Source organism: Lepus europaeus, chromosome 12, assembly GCF_033115175.1.
Source record: "Lepus europaeus isolate LE1 chromosome 12, mLepTim1.pri, whole genome shotgun sequence".
Taxonomy (NCBI): domain Eukaryota; kingdom Metazoa; phylum Chordata; class Mammalia; order Lagomorpha; family Leporidae; genus Lepus; species Lepus europaeus.
This window is the reverse complement of record NC_084838.1, coordinates 41,206,494-41,227,480: the sequence shown is the minus strand read 5'-3', so window position 1 is coordinate 41,227,480 and position 20,987 is coordinate 41,206,494. Positions and strand designations below refer to the sequence as shown.

General features: G+C 48.1%; 1 protein-coding gene and 2 long non-coding RNA genes across 5 annotated transcripts; 2 read left to right on the top strand and 1 right to left on the bottom strand.

Annotated features, from left to right (window-relative positions):
- Positions 1-958: 958 nt before the first annotated feature.
- On the bottom strand, positions 959-4,824 carry LOC133771782 (uncharacterized). Its single transcript, XR_009867618.1, has 3 exons — positions 4,735-4,824; positions 2,153-2,308; positions 959-1,189 (listed from the first exon to the last, which is right to left on the bottom strand). It is a non-coding gene; the product is annotated as an uncharacterized LOC133771782 (long non-coding RNA).
- On the top strand, positions 4,447-6,335 carry LOC133771784 (uncharacterized). Of its 3 annotated transcripts, none has more exons than XR_009867623.1 (3): positions 4,447-4,465; positions 4,824-4,891; positions 6,117-6,335. It is a non-coding gene; the product is annotated as an uncharacterized LOC133771784 (long non-coding RNA). The 3 variants fall into 3 exon arrangements; XR_009867622.1 differs by lacking the exon at positions 4,447-4,465 and adding an exon at positions 4,485-4,536; XR_009867621.1 differs by lacking the exon at positions 4,447-4,465 and having other exon boundaries at positions 4,804-4,891.
- Positions 6,336-13,864: 7,529 nt separating this feature from the next.
- On the top strand, positions 13,865-20,141 carry LOC133771776 (protein SPATA31F1-like). The gene is made up of 4 exons (XM_062208079.1): positions 13,865-14,008; positions 14,647-14,692; positions 15,187-15,247; positions 16,269-20,141. Exons 1-4 carry the CDS (start codon positions 13,865-13,867, stop codon positions 20,032-20,034), a joined length of 4,017 nt encoding a protein of 1,338 aa, XP_062064063.1. The 3' UTR covers positions 20,035-20,141.
- The last annotated feature ends 846 nt before the right edge of the window (positions 20,142-20,987 follow it).

Here is a 20,987-nt window from a genome sequence, read left to right as displayed (position 1 = left end):
ATTCCCCTGGGGTGCAAAAGCCCCTCAGCTACTGTGCAAATAGAGATAGACAAGAGGGCCATGTCTCACAATGAATCGCAACTGGCTGTTACTTGAGATTTGGATAATATTCTAGAATGAATGACTCACAGAACTCAGGAAGGTGCTATGCTTACTTTTTAAAAAATATTTATTATTCCCGGTCGGGGCACCGGATTCTGTCCCGGTTGTCCCTCTTCCAGGCCAGCTCTCTGCTGTGGCCAGGGAGTGCAGTGGAGGATGGCCCAAGTACTTGGGTCCTGCACCCCATGGGAGACCAGGATAAGCACGTGGCTCCTGCCATCGGATCAGCGCGGTGCACCGGCCGCAGCACACCAGCCACGGTGGCCATTGAAGGGTGAACCAACGGCAAAAGGAAGACCTTTCTCTCTGTCTCTCTCTCTCACTGTCCACTCTGCCTGTCAAAAAATAAATAAAAAAATAAAAAAAAGAAAACAAGAAAAAATATTTATTATTTACTTTTTTGTTTATTTATTAGGCAGAGTTAGAGATAGAGGAAAAGAAATCTCCATCTACTGGTTCACTCCCCAGATGGCCTCAACAGTTGGGCTAGGCTAAAGCCAGAAGCCTGGAACTCCATCTGGGTCTCCCATATTGGTGGCAGGGGCCCAAGTACTTGGGCCATCTTCTTCTGCCTTCCTAGGTTCATTAGTGGGGAGCTAGATTGAAATGGAGCAGCCTGGACTCAAACTGGTGTGCATATGTGATACTGGTGTTGCAGGTGGTGGCTTAACCCGCTGGGCAACGCTGGCCCCACTTACAATTTTTTATAAAGGATATATATCAGGAACAGCCAAATGAAGAGACACGTAGGATGAAGTCTGGAAGAGTCTCAAATGCAGATGTTTGTGCTGTCTCTCCCTCTCTGGGGAGACGGAGTGTGCCACCCTCCCAATACATCAATGTGTTCACAAACCAGGAGGTTCTATGAGCTTTGGTGTTCAGATTTTTTATTGTGATTTCATTATGTAGCCATGACTAAACTGTTGGTCACAGGTGAATGCAATCCCCAATCCTTCTCCACTCCCTAGAGGTTGTCATGCTGGCTCAACATCCCCACCTCCTAGACACATAGTTGGTCTTTCTGGTAACCAGCCTCCTTCTGGAGTCATCTGATCTCTCAGGCTGAACTCTGATGTGATCCAAGGGCCTAGGAAAGACACTCCCATTAGTGATGCTCCTTAATCTATGATGGGATTATATCTGGATGAATCCATTATAAATTGAAAATACACTTAATATAGTTAACCTACCAAACATCATAACTTAGCTGCCAGTACACTGTAGGGTATCAATTGTTCATCCTCATAAGACTACAACATTGCTGGCTGGGGAAAATTCAACTTAAAATACGGTTTCTACTGAAACTGTATTACTTTCTTCTCTCTCTTTTTTTAAGATGGATTGATTGATGGATTTGAGAGAGGCAGAGTTACAGGGAGGGAGGGAGAGAGAGAGACAAAGAGAGAGAGAATCTTCCATGTGCTGGTTCACTCCCCAGATGGCCACAATAGCCAGGGCTGGACTAGGCCAATGCCAGGAGCCTAGAACACCACCTAGGTCTCCCATTTGAGCCATCTACCATCACTTTCCCAGGTGCATCAACAGGGAGCTCTATTAGAAAAAGAGCAGCCAGGGCTCAAATACGGGATGCCAGTAAAGCAGGGGATGGCTTAACCCACTGTATCAGAACGTCAGTCCCATGTGTATGGTTTTCACATCATCAAAAGTCAAAAAACTGTGAGTCATTGTTAAGTTGGACCCTTCAAAAGCCAGGGGCCACCTGTACTTGGGAAATTCCAAATGTTTACAAAGTTTTCTCACAAACCAGCAACAAAAGCCAGTCAAATTCTTTATTATACACCAGAAGAGAAGAAAAAGACCCAGATCTTTATTATATATCAGAAGGGAGGAAATTGCTAGACACAGATAATAAGGGAGCCATAAGTGGGAGATAACCACAAACTCATACACGTACATTCACAGGACCCCTCCCCACCCCTGCCCAGCATGCAGGGGCTTGCTCCCCAACAGGATAACTCCGGCTCAATCTCCCCCATCCCACCTTACACACAGTCTCACACACGTGGGTCTCCTGTACCCCCGCACACACCTGCTGCTCCCAGGGATTCTGCCCACTTATCCATCTCCATCCATCCCGTGGCCTCCTGTGTGGCAGTTCTCATCTTCTTACTGGGCTGATTCGCTTGCCAGGAGGGGGTAAACTGGAGTAGGAGGAGAGGGGCCTAGAGGGACCAGCACATAGTTTCTAGGGAAGTCAGTGAAAAAACTGAGTCAACACTCAAGTCTGAGAATGAACCTGAGGCTGTACATGCAGCAAACGGCTGTGCCCCTCTGGTGACTAAGTTCCTGTGTGACGTTAGTGTACCTGCAGATTGTGGGTAACCCTAGGCAGTCTGCATGTGTCTGCCTGTGTGCTGTGGGCATGCCTGTGGCCTGAGCGAGTACCCAGGGTATGTAGATGAGCCTGTGCTCCAGGTGTTTCTCTATGATCCATGCCTGGCTGGTCTGGAAGCCTGTGGCTGCTCTTCTCTCTGTAGGCTCCGCCTCAACTGGTCTGGGTTTCCGGGGAAGAGGACAGTGCATGTGGGTGAAGGAGAGAGCAACACCAAAGCTAAGGCACTGGCCACAGAGGGCCTGAATCCCAGTCAGGGCTGTGGCCTTTCCACCCTTGAGTTAAGCTGGAACACTAACCCCCACCCCTCCCCAGCTCTGAGAGAGGCCAACAATTCTGAGAATTCTTGCTTCTTGATAAACTAACACCCAATTCCTGGGACATGTTTGGTGCCTTTTGCTATCTCTTCCTCCAAGACAGCTGCAGAGTTCTTTATCCCATAGGGGGGCGGTGGAGAGTGTCTAGGTTCCTCCCTCCGGATCACTTCCTCCATCATCCAGGCCACCACGCACCATCTTACCTCCTTTACCTTTGCCCAGTCCCTCCCACAAAAGAGCCCCTAAAACAGGTTCCCAGACATGGTCCACAGCTTCTGACCCTCACACAGGGCCCCCCAGGAAGCTGGGCTCCAGGGCTCCCTTCTCTCTGCCTCCAGGTTCACCATACTGAGGGGTCTCCAGCTCTGTGCACCCCCAGAACAGCCCTGGGTGGGCCACATCATTCGGAGACTGAAGCGAATCTCTGCCAAGGCAAGCCTGGCCCTCCCCAGCCCTGCCTCCTGCCTCCAAGCCCCTGGCCCCAGCTTCCGCCCCTGACCCTGCCTCTCCTTCCTCCCCAGGGCAAGCACCAGAGCAGCTAGCCCAGGACAACACCACAGGGGGCGCTGTGTCTCAGTGAGGATGTGAACCACCCCGGCCTGGGGTTGGAGGACTAGGAGGGAGGAGCAGGCTCCCAGCTCCCCTGCACCAAGCCAGAGCCAGCCAGGGCAGAGCCTGCAGTGTCAACGAGAGTGTGAACTCAAGCGACAAGGTGGTGTGTGAGGGCACAGCTTCTCCTCACCCAGACTGCAATGCTTCTAACAACGCCACTTGGCACTTAGGGATCTGTCTGCTGCCTGTACATGGCTCAAGCAGGGGAGGATGGACAGGAGAGGGAGAAACAGAGTGGAATGGGGGTCGGGGTGGGGAGGGCTAGCCATCCTTCAGCGTTCACCATGAGTAAACCTTCACCTCATTCATTTCTGGCCCCTCCCATAGTCAATCCACAAGGCTTTTTTCTCCCCTCCCCAGACCAAGTCTGGCTCTGCACCGAGCCTTGGCTGGGACATCAGAGGACTGGGCCAGCTATTTCCTGCTTCCTACCCCGAGTTCACTGCCCTTTATTGGCATTCCCGCAGCACCTTCCTCTTCCCCAAGCTACATTTAATGATGCGATTGTTCTCTTTTGACAACCTCCTGGGGTGGAAATCGTGCCTGGCTTCTTCACCGCTGCCTCTCCAAGCCCAGCTCAGTGACTGGCGCCTGGCACACACTCAGTAAACATTTGTGGACTGAATGATTGTAAAAAAAAAAAAAAAAAAATCACAGGAAATGGAGCTCAGCCATGACCCTCTGGCCGCTCAGTGACTTGGCCAAGGTCACTCGGCCAACAGTTATTTCCATAGTCTGGCAATAAGTAGACTCCTACACAGGGTTCTCTCTGGGGGCCTATTCCTCCTCAGTCCAGGGTCACTCAAGCGGAGGGAGGCAGGCAAGCAAGGGCAACTGGCAGGGCAGAGACAGGGAGGAGTAGACGAGGATGGAGACGCGGAACGGGGAAACCAGTCCTGACCAAAGCCCTTTCTTGCTGCCTAGTCCACACAGTCCGACATCCCACTCTTCATAAAGCCCGCCTCTGCCCCGGTCGCCCTGGGCTCCACCTCCTAGCGGGAGCCCTTGACTCCGCCCCTTCCGGTGATAAGCAAACCCCACCCCCGGTGCGCGCCGGGGTCCCGGTGACGCACTGGTAACGGTCCGTTTCGGCGGTTGAGCCAGGGAGGGCGGGAGTTTAGGCTGCACCGACCCCCCTCAGCCCCCCTCCAGGTGACCCCAGCCCCTGAAACTCCTCACCCAGGGCCCCAAATCTCCCAGTCCCACGACTGCCAAACCACTCGCCCTAAATGCCTCAGGCCCCGGAGATGACCGACCTCCTAACCCATTAATCTCTGGTGCCCCCAAATCCTCTCATCCAGTCCCGACGTGGCTACTGAGGCTTCCCGGGGGGCACCTGCCTCAGATTACCTGAGAGCTAGTCAGACTCGTCCTGAAAAGGCCGGAGAAGGGGCCCTGGGGCTGGGGGGGCTCCTTGACCCAACCATGCCGCTCCCCAGGAGACGCTCGGAGCCCAGGACATGCCGGGATTGAGGAGATACGAGGTGGCGCTGGAGGCGGAGGAGGAGTGAGTGGAGGCGGGGTTCTGCGGAGGAGGAACCAGGAGGCTCCGGGTGGGGGAGGGTGCGAGCCGTCCGGGGACGGGCGGGGCGGGGCCTTGAGGGGGCGTGGGCTACGAGGGAGCCGCCCTCGCCAGGCGGGGCGGAGCCTTGCCCGAGGGGCGGGGTCTGTGGGGGTCAGCCCCGCCCGCCCGGCCCTGCTCGGCCTTCTCTCTGCAGGATCTACTGGGGCTGTTTCTACTTTTTCCCCTGGCTGCGAATGTGGCGGAGAGAACGAAATGAGGGCGCTGCGGCGCTGCGGCCCCTCCTGAGTCCCAAAGGTCTGCTCATTCTCAAGGAGAGAGGAAACAGATGCCATCGCCGAATGATGAAATGACAAGTTTCAGGAAGATCATGTCAAGCTATTGTGGCCAATTTTTTGGAAAATATAATAAGCCTTGATTGTCTTTCCTCAATCATGGTTCATCCTGAGGAACTGGGCATGTTACATCCCTGAATTAAAGTTAGGATTCATCATATATTGCTGGTCAGAATGGGAAATGGTACAGTTACAGTGGAAAACTGTTGGTTCCTCAAAAAGTTAAACATGGCATTACCATTTGACCCAGCAATTACACTCTTATGTATATTCCCAAGAGCACTGAAAACAGGAGTTCAAGCAAAACTTTGTACATGAATATTCATTTAAACATCATTCATAATAGCTTAAAAGTAGAAATAATTCAAGTTGCTATCAACTCATGAGTGGATTAAAGAAATGTAGTTTATCCATACGCTATTTATGTATGGTTTTCATGGAAGAATATCATTTGGCCATAAAAAGAAACATATACAGTAGGTTCCACAGCATGGATGAAACTTGAATACATTAAGCTACAGGAAAGAAGCCAGATGCAAAAGGCCATAAGTTATATGATTCTGTCTATGTGAAGTGTTCAGAATAGGACAGTTCATAGGAACAGAAAACAGTTACTGGTTCCCAGGGACTGGAAGGAAAATAGAATGGGAATCGAATGCCTAGTGACTGCAGTGTCATCCTTGTGGGGGTGAGATATAAAAATATTCTGGAATTATTGGTGATGGCTGCCCAGTGATATGAACATACTAAAACCCACTGATTTGCATACTATAAAATGGTTCAATGGTAGATCTTTCCTCAGCTTTTTAAAAAAGGTTTCAGTTGGCTAGGAAGCAGTGAGAGAGTGACAATTGGAAGCCAAATTTCTGTTTTAGGAAGAAGAGGAACCCCGTTGGCCTGAAAGAGTCTTTATTTCCCTTTACCTGCAAGGAGAACAGGAAGCAGCACCTGGCTCCTGGCTTCAGATCGGCGTAGCTCCGGGCGTTGCGGCCATTTGGGGACTGAACCAACGAAAGGAAGACCTTTCTCTCTGTCTCTCTCTCTGTCTGTAACTTTACCTGTCAAATAAATAAATAAAATCTTTATTTCCCTTTCATCGTTGCAATGTATCTTACTCTTGGTGTAAAATGTCAGGCTGACTTGTTTTTTCTTCCCACGTTTTAAAGATGTTACCCCAGTGTCCACCTGCTCACAAAGGTTTCAGTGAGACGTCTGCTGCAAACCTTCTCTTTGTTCCTCTTTATGTATGTTACCTTTTGTTCTCAAGCTGCCTGCAGGATCTTCTCTTTGCCTTTGGTTCTGAGCATTTCAAATATGAAAAGTCTAGATGTCTTTTTAGCTGTTCACATTGCTCAGTATTCCCTGAGCTTCCTGTCTTGGTTTGGGAGCTGTCATTAATTTTGAAATTCGGCCATTTTTTCCTTCCAATATTTCTATTGTCCACTCTCTTTGTCTCCTGGATGTCAATTGCATATATATTATACTGTTTAATATTATGTTATAGCTCCTTTAAACTTCCTGTATTATAAATAGTTCATATATATATACATATACATGTATCACATCTGAGTCTGATTCTGTTCATTGCTTACTAGCGTGTTTTTTCTTGCTCTTTACATGGCTTGTAATATATTTTATTGAAAGATAAGACAGGCACCACTATTAGGTTAGTAAATACAGAGTTAAATATTCTAATGCCTAGAAATGACACCCCTTTCCTTTGTTAGGCCTTTAGCATGGCAGACTGAATCAATCTAGTTAGGAAGGGCAGGTGTTGGGCACAGCAGTTAAGACACCCACTTGGGACGCCAGCACCTGACAGAAGAGTGCCTGGGTTTGCGTTCCCCACAACTCCATTTCGGTTTCCAGCTTCCTGTCAACGTTTATCCTGGGAAGGCAACACAATGATGGCTCAAGTTCTTAGGTCCCTGCCACCAACACAGGAGACCTGGACTGAGATTTGGATGCCTGGTACAGCCCTAGTGTTGCAGGCATCTGGAGAGTGCGAAGTGGAAGGAAGATCTGTCTGTGTCTCTACCTTTCAAATAAATTAAAAACAAAAACAAAAAACCTGATGCTGAATCAGAAAAACTGAGAACACCCCTCACACACACTCCCAACAACAACAGCTAGCATTGCGTAACAGCAGCAGTCCATTGCTGAAGTAGCATCAAGAGCATGGAGGAAGGCACAGGCACCAGGGGAACGTGCTGAGGGTGGAGCAGGCACTGAGAAAACCTCTGGAAACCACTCTCCACCACAGGCACAATGGTTGTGCTACAGAAACTCGCTAGCTGCTGCACACTGACAGCAACCTGGCAAGAATAAAACTCGTTTATTTTCTTAACAATTTGACACTCTTGTTTATGGCGTCAGTAATCTCCCTAGGCTCTAGTCATGAGTTGCCAAGGCTATGGAAGCCTTTTGAGTTTGCCGACTTCGATCTTATTTAGACAAGGTCGTAGTCAAAGTGGAAGTTCTCTCCTCCCTTCAGAGAAAGGTACCTCCTTCTTTGATGGCCCATTCTTTCTACTGGGATCTCACTCGCAGAGATCTTTCATTTAGGTCCTCTTTTTTTTTTTTTTTTTTTTTTCCAGAGTGTCTTGGCTTTCCATGCCTAAAATACTCTCATGGGCTCTTCAGCCAGATCCAAATGCCTTATTTTCATTTTATTTGAAAGGCAGAGACAGACAGAAATCTTCCATCCACTGATTCACTCCCCAAATGCCTGCAACATTTGTGGTGCTACATGTATCTGAATGCAACTTTTAACTAATGGGCAAAGTTTAGACATAAAAGGTGAAACCATGAGTACCTGAAGAATTGGGACATTTTTTATACCTTCTTTTTTTTAAGATTTATTTATTTTTTTGAAAGTCAGAGTTACATAGAGAGTGGAGAAGCAGAGAGAGAGAGAGAGAGAGAGAGAGAGAGGTCTTCCAACCTCTGGTTCACTCCCCAATTGGCCGCAATGGCCAGAGCTGTGGCGATCTGAAGGAAGGAGCCAGGAGCCTCCTCTGGGTCTCCCACGCAGGTGCAGGGTCCCAAGGACTTGGGCCATCTTCCACTGCTTTCTCAGGCCATAGCAGAGAGGTGGATTGGAAATGGAGCAGCCAGGTCTTGAACCGGTGCCCATATGGGATGCCGGCACTTCAGGCCAGGGCATTAACCCGCTACGCCACAGCGCTGGCCCTCATTTTTTTATAACTTCTGAGAGGGGAAATAAACCATTCTAAGTGTGATTTAAAGCACAAAAGCAATAAAAAACTAACAAATTCAACTATACAAAATGCAAAAATTTTTGCATGACAAAAACTCATCACAAACATCAACTGACAACAAAAAACTATTTGCAATCATATAAAAATAACTCATTTTTCTTAATATTGAAAAGTACTTGTAAAGCAATAAGTGAGTTTTTCCCAATAATGGATCCTTTGACCAATAATCTGTGAGCAAGGGAGAGGTACAGATACTTACAGAAAAGCAAATAGACAGAACAAAAGATGACTAGCCTACCTTAAGACAAATTTATAAATATGATGTAATTTTTCATTTATCAAATTGACAAAGATCATAAATTTCATAATACAAGTTGACAAATATGAGAGGCACTTTTACTTTTTTTTAAAGATTCACTTTATTTATTCATTTGAAAGATAGAGTTACAGAGAGAGGTAGAGACATAAAGAGAAAGATCTTCCACCCACTGGTTCACTTCCCAAATGGCTGCAATGGCCGGAGTTGGCTGATCCAGCTCTCTGCTAATGGATGTGGAAAAGCAGTGGAAGGTGGCCAAAGTACCTGGGCACTGCACTCACATGGGAGACTTGGAATACATCCTGGCTCTTGCCTTTGAATTGGCAAAGCTCTGGCCATTTGGGATGGAACCAGTAGATGGAAGATCTCTAACTCTGCTTTTCAAATAAAGAAATAATCTAAAAGAAAAAAAAAACATGTTAGCATTTTTTATATCTGGGTGTCCCATCAGTTTGTACATGGTTTGTAAGGTCAACACCTTTTATCTGTGGATCCAAATCTGTGTATTCAACCAACTGAGGATATAAAATACGAAAAAAAATTGTGCTTGTACTGATGCATACAGGTCTTTTTCTTGTCACTAACTCCCAAACAACAAAGTACAACTATTTCCATAGCATTTACATTGTAGTCAGTGTTAAAAGTCATCTGGAGATGAATTAAAGAATAACGAAAATATATGTAGGCCAAATGCAAATGATATGCCATTTTATGTAAAGAACTTGAGCATCAGTAGATTTGCATATCTAGGAGGTTCCTGGAACCAACTCAAATATATAGAGGGACAATTGTATATTGTCTCTATAATCTAAAAAATATTATTGCAATTTAAAACATCTCATAATTAGAAATAAACACTATTTTTTGACAGACAGAGAGAGAGAGACAGAGAGAAAGGTCTTCCTTTTCCGTTGGTTCACCCTCCAACGGCCGCCGTGGCCGGTGCACCGCACTGATCCAAAGCCAGGAGCCAGGTGCTTCTCCTGGTCTCCCATTCAGATGCAGGGCCCAAGCACTTGGGCCATCCTCCACTCCACTCCCGGGCCACAGCAGAGAGCTGGCCTGGAAGAGGGGCAACCAGGACAGAATCTGGCACCCCGACCGGGTCTAGAACCCAGGGTGCTGGTGCCACAGGTGGAGGATTAGTCTATTGAGCCGTGGTGCCAGCCAGAAATAAACACTCCCATCAAGGTGGCATGTACCAATGCCATCTCACTAGTCCAAGTGATCATCTTCAGTTCACAATTGATCACACTGATAGGTCTAAGAGTCAAAGGGATCACACAAACAAGACTAGTGTATGCTAATACTAACTGATAGAATCAAAAAGGGAAAAAATGATCCAGCATGGGAAGCGGGATACACAGCAGACTCATAGAATGGCAGATGTCCTAAATAGCACTCTGGCCTCAGAATCAGCCCTTAAGGCATTCGGATCTGCCTCAAGAGCCCATGAGAGTATTTTAGGCATGGAAAGCCAAGACACTCTGGAAAAAAAAAAAAAGAAGAAGAAGAAGACCTAAATGAAAGATCTCTTTGAGTGAGATCCCAGTGGAAAGAACAGGGCCATCAAAGAAGGAGGTACCTTTCTCTGAAGAGAGAACTTCCACTTTGACTATGACCCTGTTGGAACAAGATCAAAGTCAGCGAACTCAAAAGGCTTCCATAGCCTTGGCAACTCATGACTAGAGCCTAGGGAGATTACTGACACCATAAACAAGAGTGTCAAATTGTTAAATCAACAACAGGAGTCACTGTGTACTTATGTCTCATGTGGGATCTGTGCTTAATGTGTTGTCCAATGTGAAGTGATGCTATAACTAGTACTAAAACAGTATTTTTACACTTTGTGTTTCTATGTGGGTGCAAACTAATGAAATCTTTACTTAGCATATACTGAATCGATCTTCTGTATATAAAGATAATTGAAAATGAAAAAAAAAAGTAACCTGGTGTTAAATTGGAAATTGCATAGAAAATTAATCAATTTTTAAAAAATATCATGTAGGATCTCTGTCTTTAATGTGCTGTACACTGTTATTTAATGCTATAAACTAGTACTCCGAAGCTGGGAGCCAGGAGCTTCTTCCAGGTCTCCCATGAGGGTGCAGGGGAGACTTGGGACATCCTCCGCTGCTTTCCCAGAGGCATTTAGCAGGGATCTGGCTCCGAAGTGGAGCATCCGGGACTCGAACCTTCGCCCATATCAGATGCCAGTGCTGCAGGCCAGGGCTTTAACATGCTGTGCCACAGTGCTAGCCCCTCATAGTTTTGATAAGAGTGTAAATATGCACAATTGATGGGCAACTGAGCAACATCAAGATGTAAAATACACACATACTTTGATCCATCATTTCAGCGCTTGGGACTTTCTCCTCCATGTGTCCTCCTGCCTGTGTACAAGGACCTAGACATGTGAGATTCATGCCAGCATTACCAGGTAATGGAAGACTCTACAGTGAATATCCATGAATGTGAAATGAAGATAAATTACATTATGGTTCTACCAAAATAAAAGACTGTAAAGATACAGAATACATGTTCCCATTACTAAATTAAAGAGAAAAGGGGAAAATCATGTAGTTCATGTTTCCATTTGTGAATAAAATACATCAATTTATCTCTACTTTCTAGACTAAATTAATTCTGAAAGACATAAAAGGAAGAAAATTAAGAGGTGGCAAGACAAGGGTGGGAAAGAGATAAACTATCTACCTTCTTCTGATTTTTGAATTTGTACCATATGTATGCCTACTTTAAAAATAATTATCAGTGTTTGAAATAAAATAAGTATAGAGGCCTTCATCAAATGGTCTCATTCCTGCTCTCCAGCATTCCCCCACAGTTCCTCTGCAGTCCATCCACCTGAACCTCTAGAAGAGATAGCCTGGATTTCTTATTGCCAAATGAAGCCTATGCCCAATCCTTGGTTTCTCTATTTATCACTAAGTTTATCTCTTACCAGGACCAGTCCTTTCCCCAACAGTCTGCTCTTTTAGACCCAGTTCCAACTACCTACAAACCCTCTCTGATGAACTTGACCCTCTGAAAGGGGATTTTTGTAACCAGAGCCTCACAAAAGAATATGTAATTCAATTTCTCTTAAATTGTTGGCTCTTGTTTTAGATGAATTAGTCATATTTTGAAACTAATTTTTTAAAGATTTATTTATTTATTTATTTACTTATTTATTTATTTGATAGGCAGAGTGACAGAGGGGGAGAGGAAGAAGGGAGGGAGGGAGAAAGGGAGAGAAATACATCTTCCATTTACTGGTTCACTCCCCAAATGGCCACAACAGCTGGGGCTGGACAAGGCCAAAGCTAGGAACCAGGAACTCCATCTGGATCTCCCACATAAATGGCAGTGATTCAAGTACTTGAACCATCATCAAATATTTCCCAGGCCCATTAGCCAGGAGATGGATTAGAAGTGGAGTAGCCAGGTACTTGAACTGGCACTCCCATATGGTGGCCACAACACCCACCTCAAAACTAGATTTTGAAGTGTCCTTCTTAAGGCATTTTTTTTGTTCCATTTGTTTTCCCTTTCAAGACTTTTATTTATCTATTTTCATCCTATCCACTGGTCCACTTCCCAAATGCCTGCAACAGCGAGAGCTGGGCCAGGCTGAAGTCAGGAGCCCGAAACTCAATCTGGGTATCCCAAATAGGTGGCAGGGACCCAAGTACTTGAGCCATGACCTGCAGACTCCCATGTTGTACATGAAAAGGAAGCTGGTCAGAAGCCAAACCCAGGCACTCCAATATGGCATGTGGGTGTCCCAAGCGGTGACTTAACAACCATGTCAAATGCCCACCATGTCTTTTAAATATCTTGAGAGCAAGAAGGCAACATAGCTCAGATGTCTCTGTTCCACTGACACTGTTGGCTCATAGAAGTACTCACCCACTTGCTGGGTAGACTGAAAGTTAAAGGAAGACCAGATAGCCTTTGAAGACATTTTGCCCCTTGGATTTCTTGGCCAGAGACCACTATCATCAGGGTGAAACTCTCTCAAGGACATTGAGAAATCCTGGGGGTAGAGGATATTGAGAAATTCTGGGGGTAGTGGAGGCTTATCACAATATCCACAGCAGCCAAGCAGGCAACATACATATCTAAATCAATAGCCAGCACATATAAGCGATGGGATCTGGGGCTAAATTGGAAGACATCTGTCCTAACTGTTTCCAAAATTCAGATTAAAAGAAAAAAAGATATATGAAAATTCCTCAGGCAAACAGCACACATACAATCAAAAACAGCAGCTAGTTTTTGAGGTATGGTTGGAAGTAGCCACTAATCCATCTTGGCAGGCATTCATCTCCCCAAGCAGACAGAATGCTATACCTGGGTAGTATCAGCTCTGGAAAACCAAGCCTTGGACAGAGTACCAGCAGTGGACCACATGGACTATTCTTCCATGGAAGGCAACATTTACAAGCTCTTTCCACCCATAAGGTCACACAGGGTAGATACAGTGGCCTTGGCCTTTTCCTGCCACATCAGCTCTGTCCCCTCTTCTTGAACTAATGTTTTCTGATTACTCACTGCCAGAAACATCAAAGCTTTCTATACGCAAGTCGCTACCAGACCTGCCCTCCCCAACCGCTGTGTGCTACTGTGGAATATTTCCAGAACAGGAGGGAGTGTTGATGGGGGTTCCTCTGTCCCAGACACTCTTTCTCACAAAGGTGCTAAAGCACTCAGTCTCCTGAGGACAGGTAACCATTGCTGAAAAGGAGAGAACCGAGCCATCAGGCTGCTGGAGGGGGTGCAGGGTGAAGAGAAGGTGGGAAACAGGCACTGCCTGTGGGGGCGGCACCTTCACTCCACGCTCTGTAACCCTTCCAGACAACCAGACACCCGCAACTACAGACGGAATCACCACATGAGCTTCCCTATGACACAGCCTTACAAGGCAGGAGGGCTTTGTGATGCAGTCTGGGAGCCTGGTTCCGCCCTCTGTGAGGCGGACATGACAAGACCAAGACCTGGCCTTGGGAATCATTAAGCACAAGGATCCTGAATGCTTAGATAGGGGGGTGCCTGGTCTCCTCATGCCAATGAGGCTGAGACCATGTTGAGCCCTACTTTTGTTCTGTGGGATGTTGGATATCCCTTGTATACCTACGGCTCCATCTTCATCCTTATCCTACTTCTCTGGCAAGTGAAAAGGAGTCAACATGGACTGACATTGAAATCTAAAAGGAGCTGCTGCCAGGTAGGGGACCACTGACCCTGCGGAACTAATGCAAGCCTCGGTTAAGAAGCTTGACGTTCTCAGGGTGTCGCCTTATTACTCCCACCTTCACCCCTATTTTTATACCATATGATCAGTTACCTTTGGAATTTTCTTCTCAGAGTCCCTAATTCCTGGCCAGGCTGCCCTCCCTGCAACACATTCTAATAGAAAAGTGGAGAACCCTTCCACTTGGTTTCCGTTAACGGCTAGATGCTATGAGGTCTACCTCACTGGATCTTAACAGGATCCCACTGCGGATGCTTTTTCTGGCCGGTAGACTTCGTAGCAGAAGTTCTCTTGCTGTTAGAATCATTCACCTGTTAATTGGCTCCACTTTTCCTCCTGGGTCATCCTAAACTCCCTACAGAGCTTGTCATGGCAATAGGGACAGGAAGTATGTAGAATAGAGAGCCAAGAGGACATCAGAAATATGCAGAGGAGGGAAAAGTGAAGGTAAAGAAGGTGGAGTATAGGGAAAGGAAATGTAGAACAGGGTATAAAATACAGAGAGAGATATAGAAAGGGAGTGGGAAGTGATTATAGGACTGTTGTCTCATCTAGGACATGAAAACAGAAATGGTTCCCCAGCTTCACATTCTAATGCTTTTGTCTTTAAGCGTCACCGAAAAGTCAGGCAGAGGGCCAGAGATGCAGCATCAAGAGGTAAAGTCTTGCTCTCTCCTCTGACTCCCTTCCACTGTGGGTGAAGTAGCCACAGTTCCTGTCCCTTCATGACACCTGGTGCCAGGAGTCAGTGCTCTAACCACTGAAGGCTCCCACTTACCAAACTGACAACTTCCACAGAGGACTTCCATGGGTTGGAAATAACAACGTGGGAATGTTCCCCAATTCTCTGTTTTTCCCCTGGGAACCAGATGCCCTTAACTGTTTGATTTGCTAGTTTTACAATCTTGTAGAAGTCACACCATCTCTCAGTCTTGTTCTCCATAAAATGGGCACAATACCAATGATCTCACCTCATTCACAGGGCAAAGGCCCACGAGAACAAGCCGTGATTAGACTGTATGTAGACACACCTGAGATCATTGATAGTTGGGTATTTCAGTCTGCTCTGGTTGAGTCATAGGTCTCCAGCTTCCGCTGGGATAACCCTGACACTCTCCCATGGTCCATAAAACTCTTTCCTGGTTCCTCAGCTAGGAGACTTTCCCAGGAAGAAGCTGAGAAGCCGTGGGAGCTGATCTCAGTCATGAAAAGGTGATCTCCTGCTCTTTTTGGTCTCCCAACTTGGAGTCTGGCCTGTGACGGTATCTTGGCTTGGCCTGGGGCAGAGATGAGGAGAGGGATAATGGCTGGGTGGGAGACACACACAGTGCATGCTGGTTCACTAGCTGAGAAGGTTGCCTGGGCAGAGTAGAGTTGACATATCTCAGGAGGGAAGGGTCACCCAATTGCACTCAGTGCTATGGCAAACGCAGTTCTGGAACTCGGGATTTGTCTAGGGCTAATTCATAAAGGATGCTACAGGGGCTGCACTCAGACATGAGACAAGTCATTCAGTCCAGAGAATGGGTTTTGCATATTAAGAAATCATCATTGCCATATTCTCTTTATAACCACACCCTTCCAAAGGAAGACTCCTGAGTCTGGCTGGACGTAGGTCTGGCTGACATTACCTGTTGTGGTTCTGTCTTCAGGGAGCCAGTTCCTAGGACAGACTTCAGACAGGAGTCTATCATCTTATGTAGGCCTCAAGATCCGTAGAGAACAGGATTGGTTCCCAAGAGATGCTGGGTCTAGCAGCAAGAACACCAAATACTCCCAGAATGCAGAGTTCCCAGAGGCCCTTGTTTCCCACAGTTCAGATGCCCTGATAGCAACCAGGCTTAGGCTTTCTTTGCCTAAAATGAGCATGATCAGGTTTCACTGGCTGCATTTCTGGTGCCGGCCTACCCGCCTACTGCTTGGCTCCTCCCTCTGCCTGATTCCTTTTTCCTAGTTTAGCTTCTCAACAAAGTCAGTAGAAAAGTGAACCAAACTTCAAGTCCTCTCCGAGGACCATTCCCTCCCATGGCTTGTCTGAGACCTTGCCTAACAAACCCCTGACCCTCAACCCAGCCCGTTACACTTTGCCAAACGGCATTTTCTTAGGACGACACACAGCAGGGCAGACAGCCAGAGGGTGTAGGTCACTTGCAAGACCAGGGGAGGGCAGTGCCAATCCCCAGCCTCACTCCTCCAAGGAGGCAGACGTGGTAGTCTGTGTTTCCCTCCCCAGCCAGGGCTGGCTTCCCAAGGAGGAGGGTGTGCGGCGGCTCCTGTGCACGGATCGCTCCTGCCATGTCTGCAATTCCGCGGCTCTGGAGATTCTCCAGCTGCTGGAGGGTGAGCACGTCCAGGTCTCCCCCTCTCCACCAAGGCCACCTCAGGACTCCTCTTGTCTGGAGATCGTGTCCACATCCAGTGTGTCCTTGGGACACAGTCTGGAGCGTCACACGGAGCACTCTGGAGAGCTTTCACTGGGACCTGTAATCCCAGCAGTGGTACAAGTCACAGAGTCAGAATTCTTAACCCAGTCGGCGGTCCGATCAGCAAGTGCAGTCAGCATCCGAGAATACTGGGCTGACTTTGACTACCTCCAGCTAGAGCAGGAATGTCAATTGCCAGCGATGATCTTGGCTTCAGAGGCCATGGCCTCTTCGGGGCTTGAGGAGCCCAGCGTGCCAGAGCAGCTGCAAGAGACGACGGGGCACTTCTCCAACCTTGTCCGTGAGGAAGAAGAATACCAGCATTTGAAGTCCCAGGTCTCTTTGCTGTCCCTAAACCCAGAGGCCACCAGTTTGACACATCCCATGGCCTTTCATATGGATGCAGTCCTCACTGTCCACTTGCCATTTCTTAGTCCTAAAATACTGAGGCTTCTTGAGGTCCATGTGAAGAAATGGATGCATTTCCAGAGGTGGGGGCTCCCGAGGCGTGTGGAGGAGTCCCTGAAGCAGCTTATGCCAAACGCACCACTGCTTTGGGAACCTGGAAAAAAGCCATCATTTTCCTATGTCCTGAATAATACTTCTAAGATCTCTATTGAAAAAATTAGTACCGTTTACCACCAGACCTGGGGTTTATGTATGACTGGCCAACCCACACAGACCTTCTGGGTTTCTGAATGGTCCCTTCCAGACCCAGAACAAAGTCACCACAGCGAGACACTGCAAAGCCCTGTGGTCCTAGCTTTATACACATCAGACACTAAAAACCCAAGTGGCCTCTGCTCACTCCCTGAGGGACAAACCTGGGACTCAGAGAGCCAACAGCAACAGAAACACAGCCAGCTCTTCTGTGGCCTCCCTTCCCTGCACAGCGAATCCCTCGTTACCACTTTCCTGAGCCCTCCAGGACTCTTCAAGGCTCAGAACGTGTCCAGACCCTCCTTGAAGGACCATTTTCTATTCAAGGAGCTTTTTCGTCTCCGCCTCATACCCAAAACCCCACCCCTGTCAGCGGAACCCTCTTGCTCACCTTCCCCAAATTGGGTGGCTCCATCTGACCATCAACAAGCTCAGTTCAACGTCCCATTTCTGACTCTGGCTGAGTATGAAACCTTGGAATGGCACCTGCTGCAGAGGCAGCTCCAGCTTCAATGGGGCTTGCCGGCTGCCTTCCGGAAATCTCAGCATGCCCAGAGCCCCAAGCAGTATGAGTCCTATGGCAAAGCCCACTCTCCAGAGCCTCTGAAAACTTGCTGGTCGGCAAAGCCTGTCTCAGTCCTCACCAGGGAACTGCTCTTCTTCCCGGAAAATGCCCAGAGGATGTTGGAATTCCATCTCCAGAAGCAGCTGATTCACCACCGCTGGGGTCTGCCCCAGAAGATCCAGCAGTCCATCCAATTGCTCCTTTCCTCCACTGACCAGCAGGCGCTGGCCTGCAGCAGCGAAGATCTACCCGATGAGAGTGCACCCCAGACCATAGCCCTAGACACCAACAGGGCCGGTGACCTGCTCTCACCCATTGTGACCCCAGTATTGATCCCCATGCCATACTTGTTCACCCAGGCCAAGGCAATGTTGCACAGCCACATCAACTCTAAGTGTGCGCAGATCCAACAGGGCAAGGTTCCTGCGCGTGTCTATAGCTCCTGGAACTGCAGAATTCCTGGGGGCCTGGCAGTGGTTCCCTTTTCCTGCATTCCAGAAGTCCAGCCCCTGGAGCTGCAGGAAGCAACTGACCCTGACCCACATCACAAAGTCATACCCTGGATGCCAACAGAGCTTGAGCCACAGCAACAGGCCCTACCACGTCCTGTCCCCAGACGCCGTAAGCTGCCCCAAGCCCTGTCTGAGGAAGTCATTGAGAAACTGGAGACGACTTTACGGCACAAGTACCTGGCCTTCCTGTCGGGGCTGTCTGCTCTTTATTATGTGGCTCTCTCCAGGGCCACGTCCCCAGCCATCACTAGCCAATCTATAATCACAGAGGTGGTATCTGGGCCTATCGAAATCCCAGCAGAGCCTCCGACTCAGATGATTTCATTTCAACAACTAGGTTTGGATCTTGAGCCGTGCTTTCCAGATGAAGTGATGGAGATGGTGCTTCTAGAAAACCAGCCACAACCTGCTAACCCCTACTCAATCAAGACGCATATTTTGACCAAACTAAACTTCCACCTGAGAAAAAAGATCTTAGAGATACAGTTGGGAATTCCTGCCAGGGCAAGGGAGTCCAGGGAAGAAACTGCCACAAATCCAGAGAACCTGTACCTCCAAGAGTCTCTTGGGAATCTCAACAACCAAGAAAACGCGTTGCTCCAGGAACCACCCATCCCACCAGACACGCTTCCCGTCCTAGAACCAGAATGGGTCCTCTTTAAGGAGCAGCTGGCCACTGAGTTGAAGGCAATGCAGCAGAACCCAAAGCAACCTACTTGCAAAGAAGTGCCCCACGGTTCTGCCCCCTGGGCCTCCAGGATCTCACAGCCCACTGGGGACACGACGGAGACCCAGGTGCTTTGTGTTCAGGTGGAGGCCAGTGAGAACAACCCCAGCCTAGAGGAATCCTGGAGCCCTGAGCCCCAAAGCCTGGGCAAGAGCAAGGACTCAGCCCCACTCCGCATGATGCCTAAGAAGAGAGAGGACTCAGGGACACTCAAAGGAGCAGGAGACCATGGGGAAGGAGATGCAGGGCTTGGGCCCTCCTTACCCAGAGAAGAAAGACATTCTGTTGAAGAGCAGAGGCCAGCAGGGATGCCTCTGAACAGGACACCTCGAGGCTCCTGGCGACGGAGCCATAGCTTTCATTTTGCTGATCCCTGTCAACACAGACCCCAGAATCACCCTCAGCTTAAGGCCCCAGAGCTGCCTCCAGGAGTCTCTGCGGCAAAAGCATCAGAGAATGACCTGCAAGCTAGTCCCACCAAGCTTAATGTTATTCTCCAACCAGCAAGGATTCTTGAGAATGCCCAGCCTGTGCTGGCCCAGGCTCCCCATAGCCAGCCTCTCCGAGGCCAACTGATTCAGGGGAAAGCTTTGCAGGGCCACACGTGGCAAAGTCTGCTTTTTGAGGGGCAGGTGAAGCCAGCCCACCCGCACAAGAGGCCCAGCCCTCCAGAGGCCAGCTTGTTAAATAAGATGAAATCCTTTCTGTATTCTTTTAACTCCAAGACGAAAGGCAAAGGGTGTTTGGAATCCACATTTTCTGCAGCTGAGAAAGTGGCCAAAAGCAGAAAAGAGAATGCTGAGAAGAGCCTGGCTCCAGCCAGAAGCCCCAAGAGGAGAACTAAGATGGACAAGCCAGCAGGGCACCCCAAGGGCCAATCATGCCCCACGGAGAAGCTGGGGGGCTCGGCTTTCCTGAGGGTTTCCCATTCCCCAGACACTAAGCTCCGGCTGCGCTCCCAACACCAGGGCTCTGCCTCAGTCCCAGCCCTTCCCCGCCATTGCCCTCGGCACTGTCCTCGAATGGCCCGTGCCACCCAACCAGGGAACACTTTTAGCTCCCAGCCCTACCTCAGACCGAAACACTGGTCTGCCCACGAGGATGAGAAGTAAGAACCTATAGGTGCCCCCAACCCCCACATCCCCTGAGGAGGACTGCTATTGTCATTTCCATTAAGGCACAGGTGGGCAGAACCCCACCCAAAATATACTCTATGTGTCTAAGCCAAGGGTTGTCTGTCTCCTCCTTGTCTCCATCATACTTTGTTAAAGGGATGCACGAGAAAGGCTGTAAAAGCCTTCCTATCTAGGGAGGGAGATTTAACCCATAATTCTGACAGCTTCCACCACCCTAGACCTAATATGGACAAAAAGACTTGAGCAGGGAAAGAATGACCTTTTTTAAGGTTTCTTGAAAATAAAAGTCAAGCTTGAATCCTGAACACTCACCACCCAACCCTACCAAATTCTTTCCCCAGGATAAGGTTGCTAGCTTATGCATGGAAATACCTTAATATTAGCTGCATCCAAAGTCTGGGCTGGGGAGACTGACAAAGCATCATGTCAGTGTGATGAGTACTACGAGGTGTGAGGTCTGATGAGGAAGATGACCCCATGAGAGTCATAATGAAAATAGTAGGAAATTGTATTCAACAATCCAGCTGAGCCCTTACAATGTGTCAGATACTATACCTGACATAGCAGTGAGCAAAACACAGGCCTTGCCTCAGAGGAGCTCCTGGTCTCATAAGTGAACAGTCTCATATACCCAAAGTGTCTAGACACATACACAGGAAGTCCAAAACTGACCTCAAACTACACAAAAATGAACTGATTCTCTGCTGCCACCACCATGCAATCACAGGTAGCAAAGGCGCTCCAACAGATGAATTCCATCTGTCCAGTTATTCAGGGCAGAATCATGGACATCATTACTGTTTTCTCTAACAGCCCACATCCACTCCATCAGTAAGTCCTGCTGTCTCTACCTTCAAAAATGCACCCAAAATATAACCAGTTCTCACCCCCTCTACTTACACCATTACTGCAGTAGCATAACTTGAGAC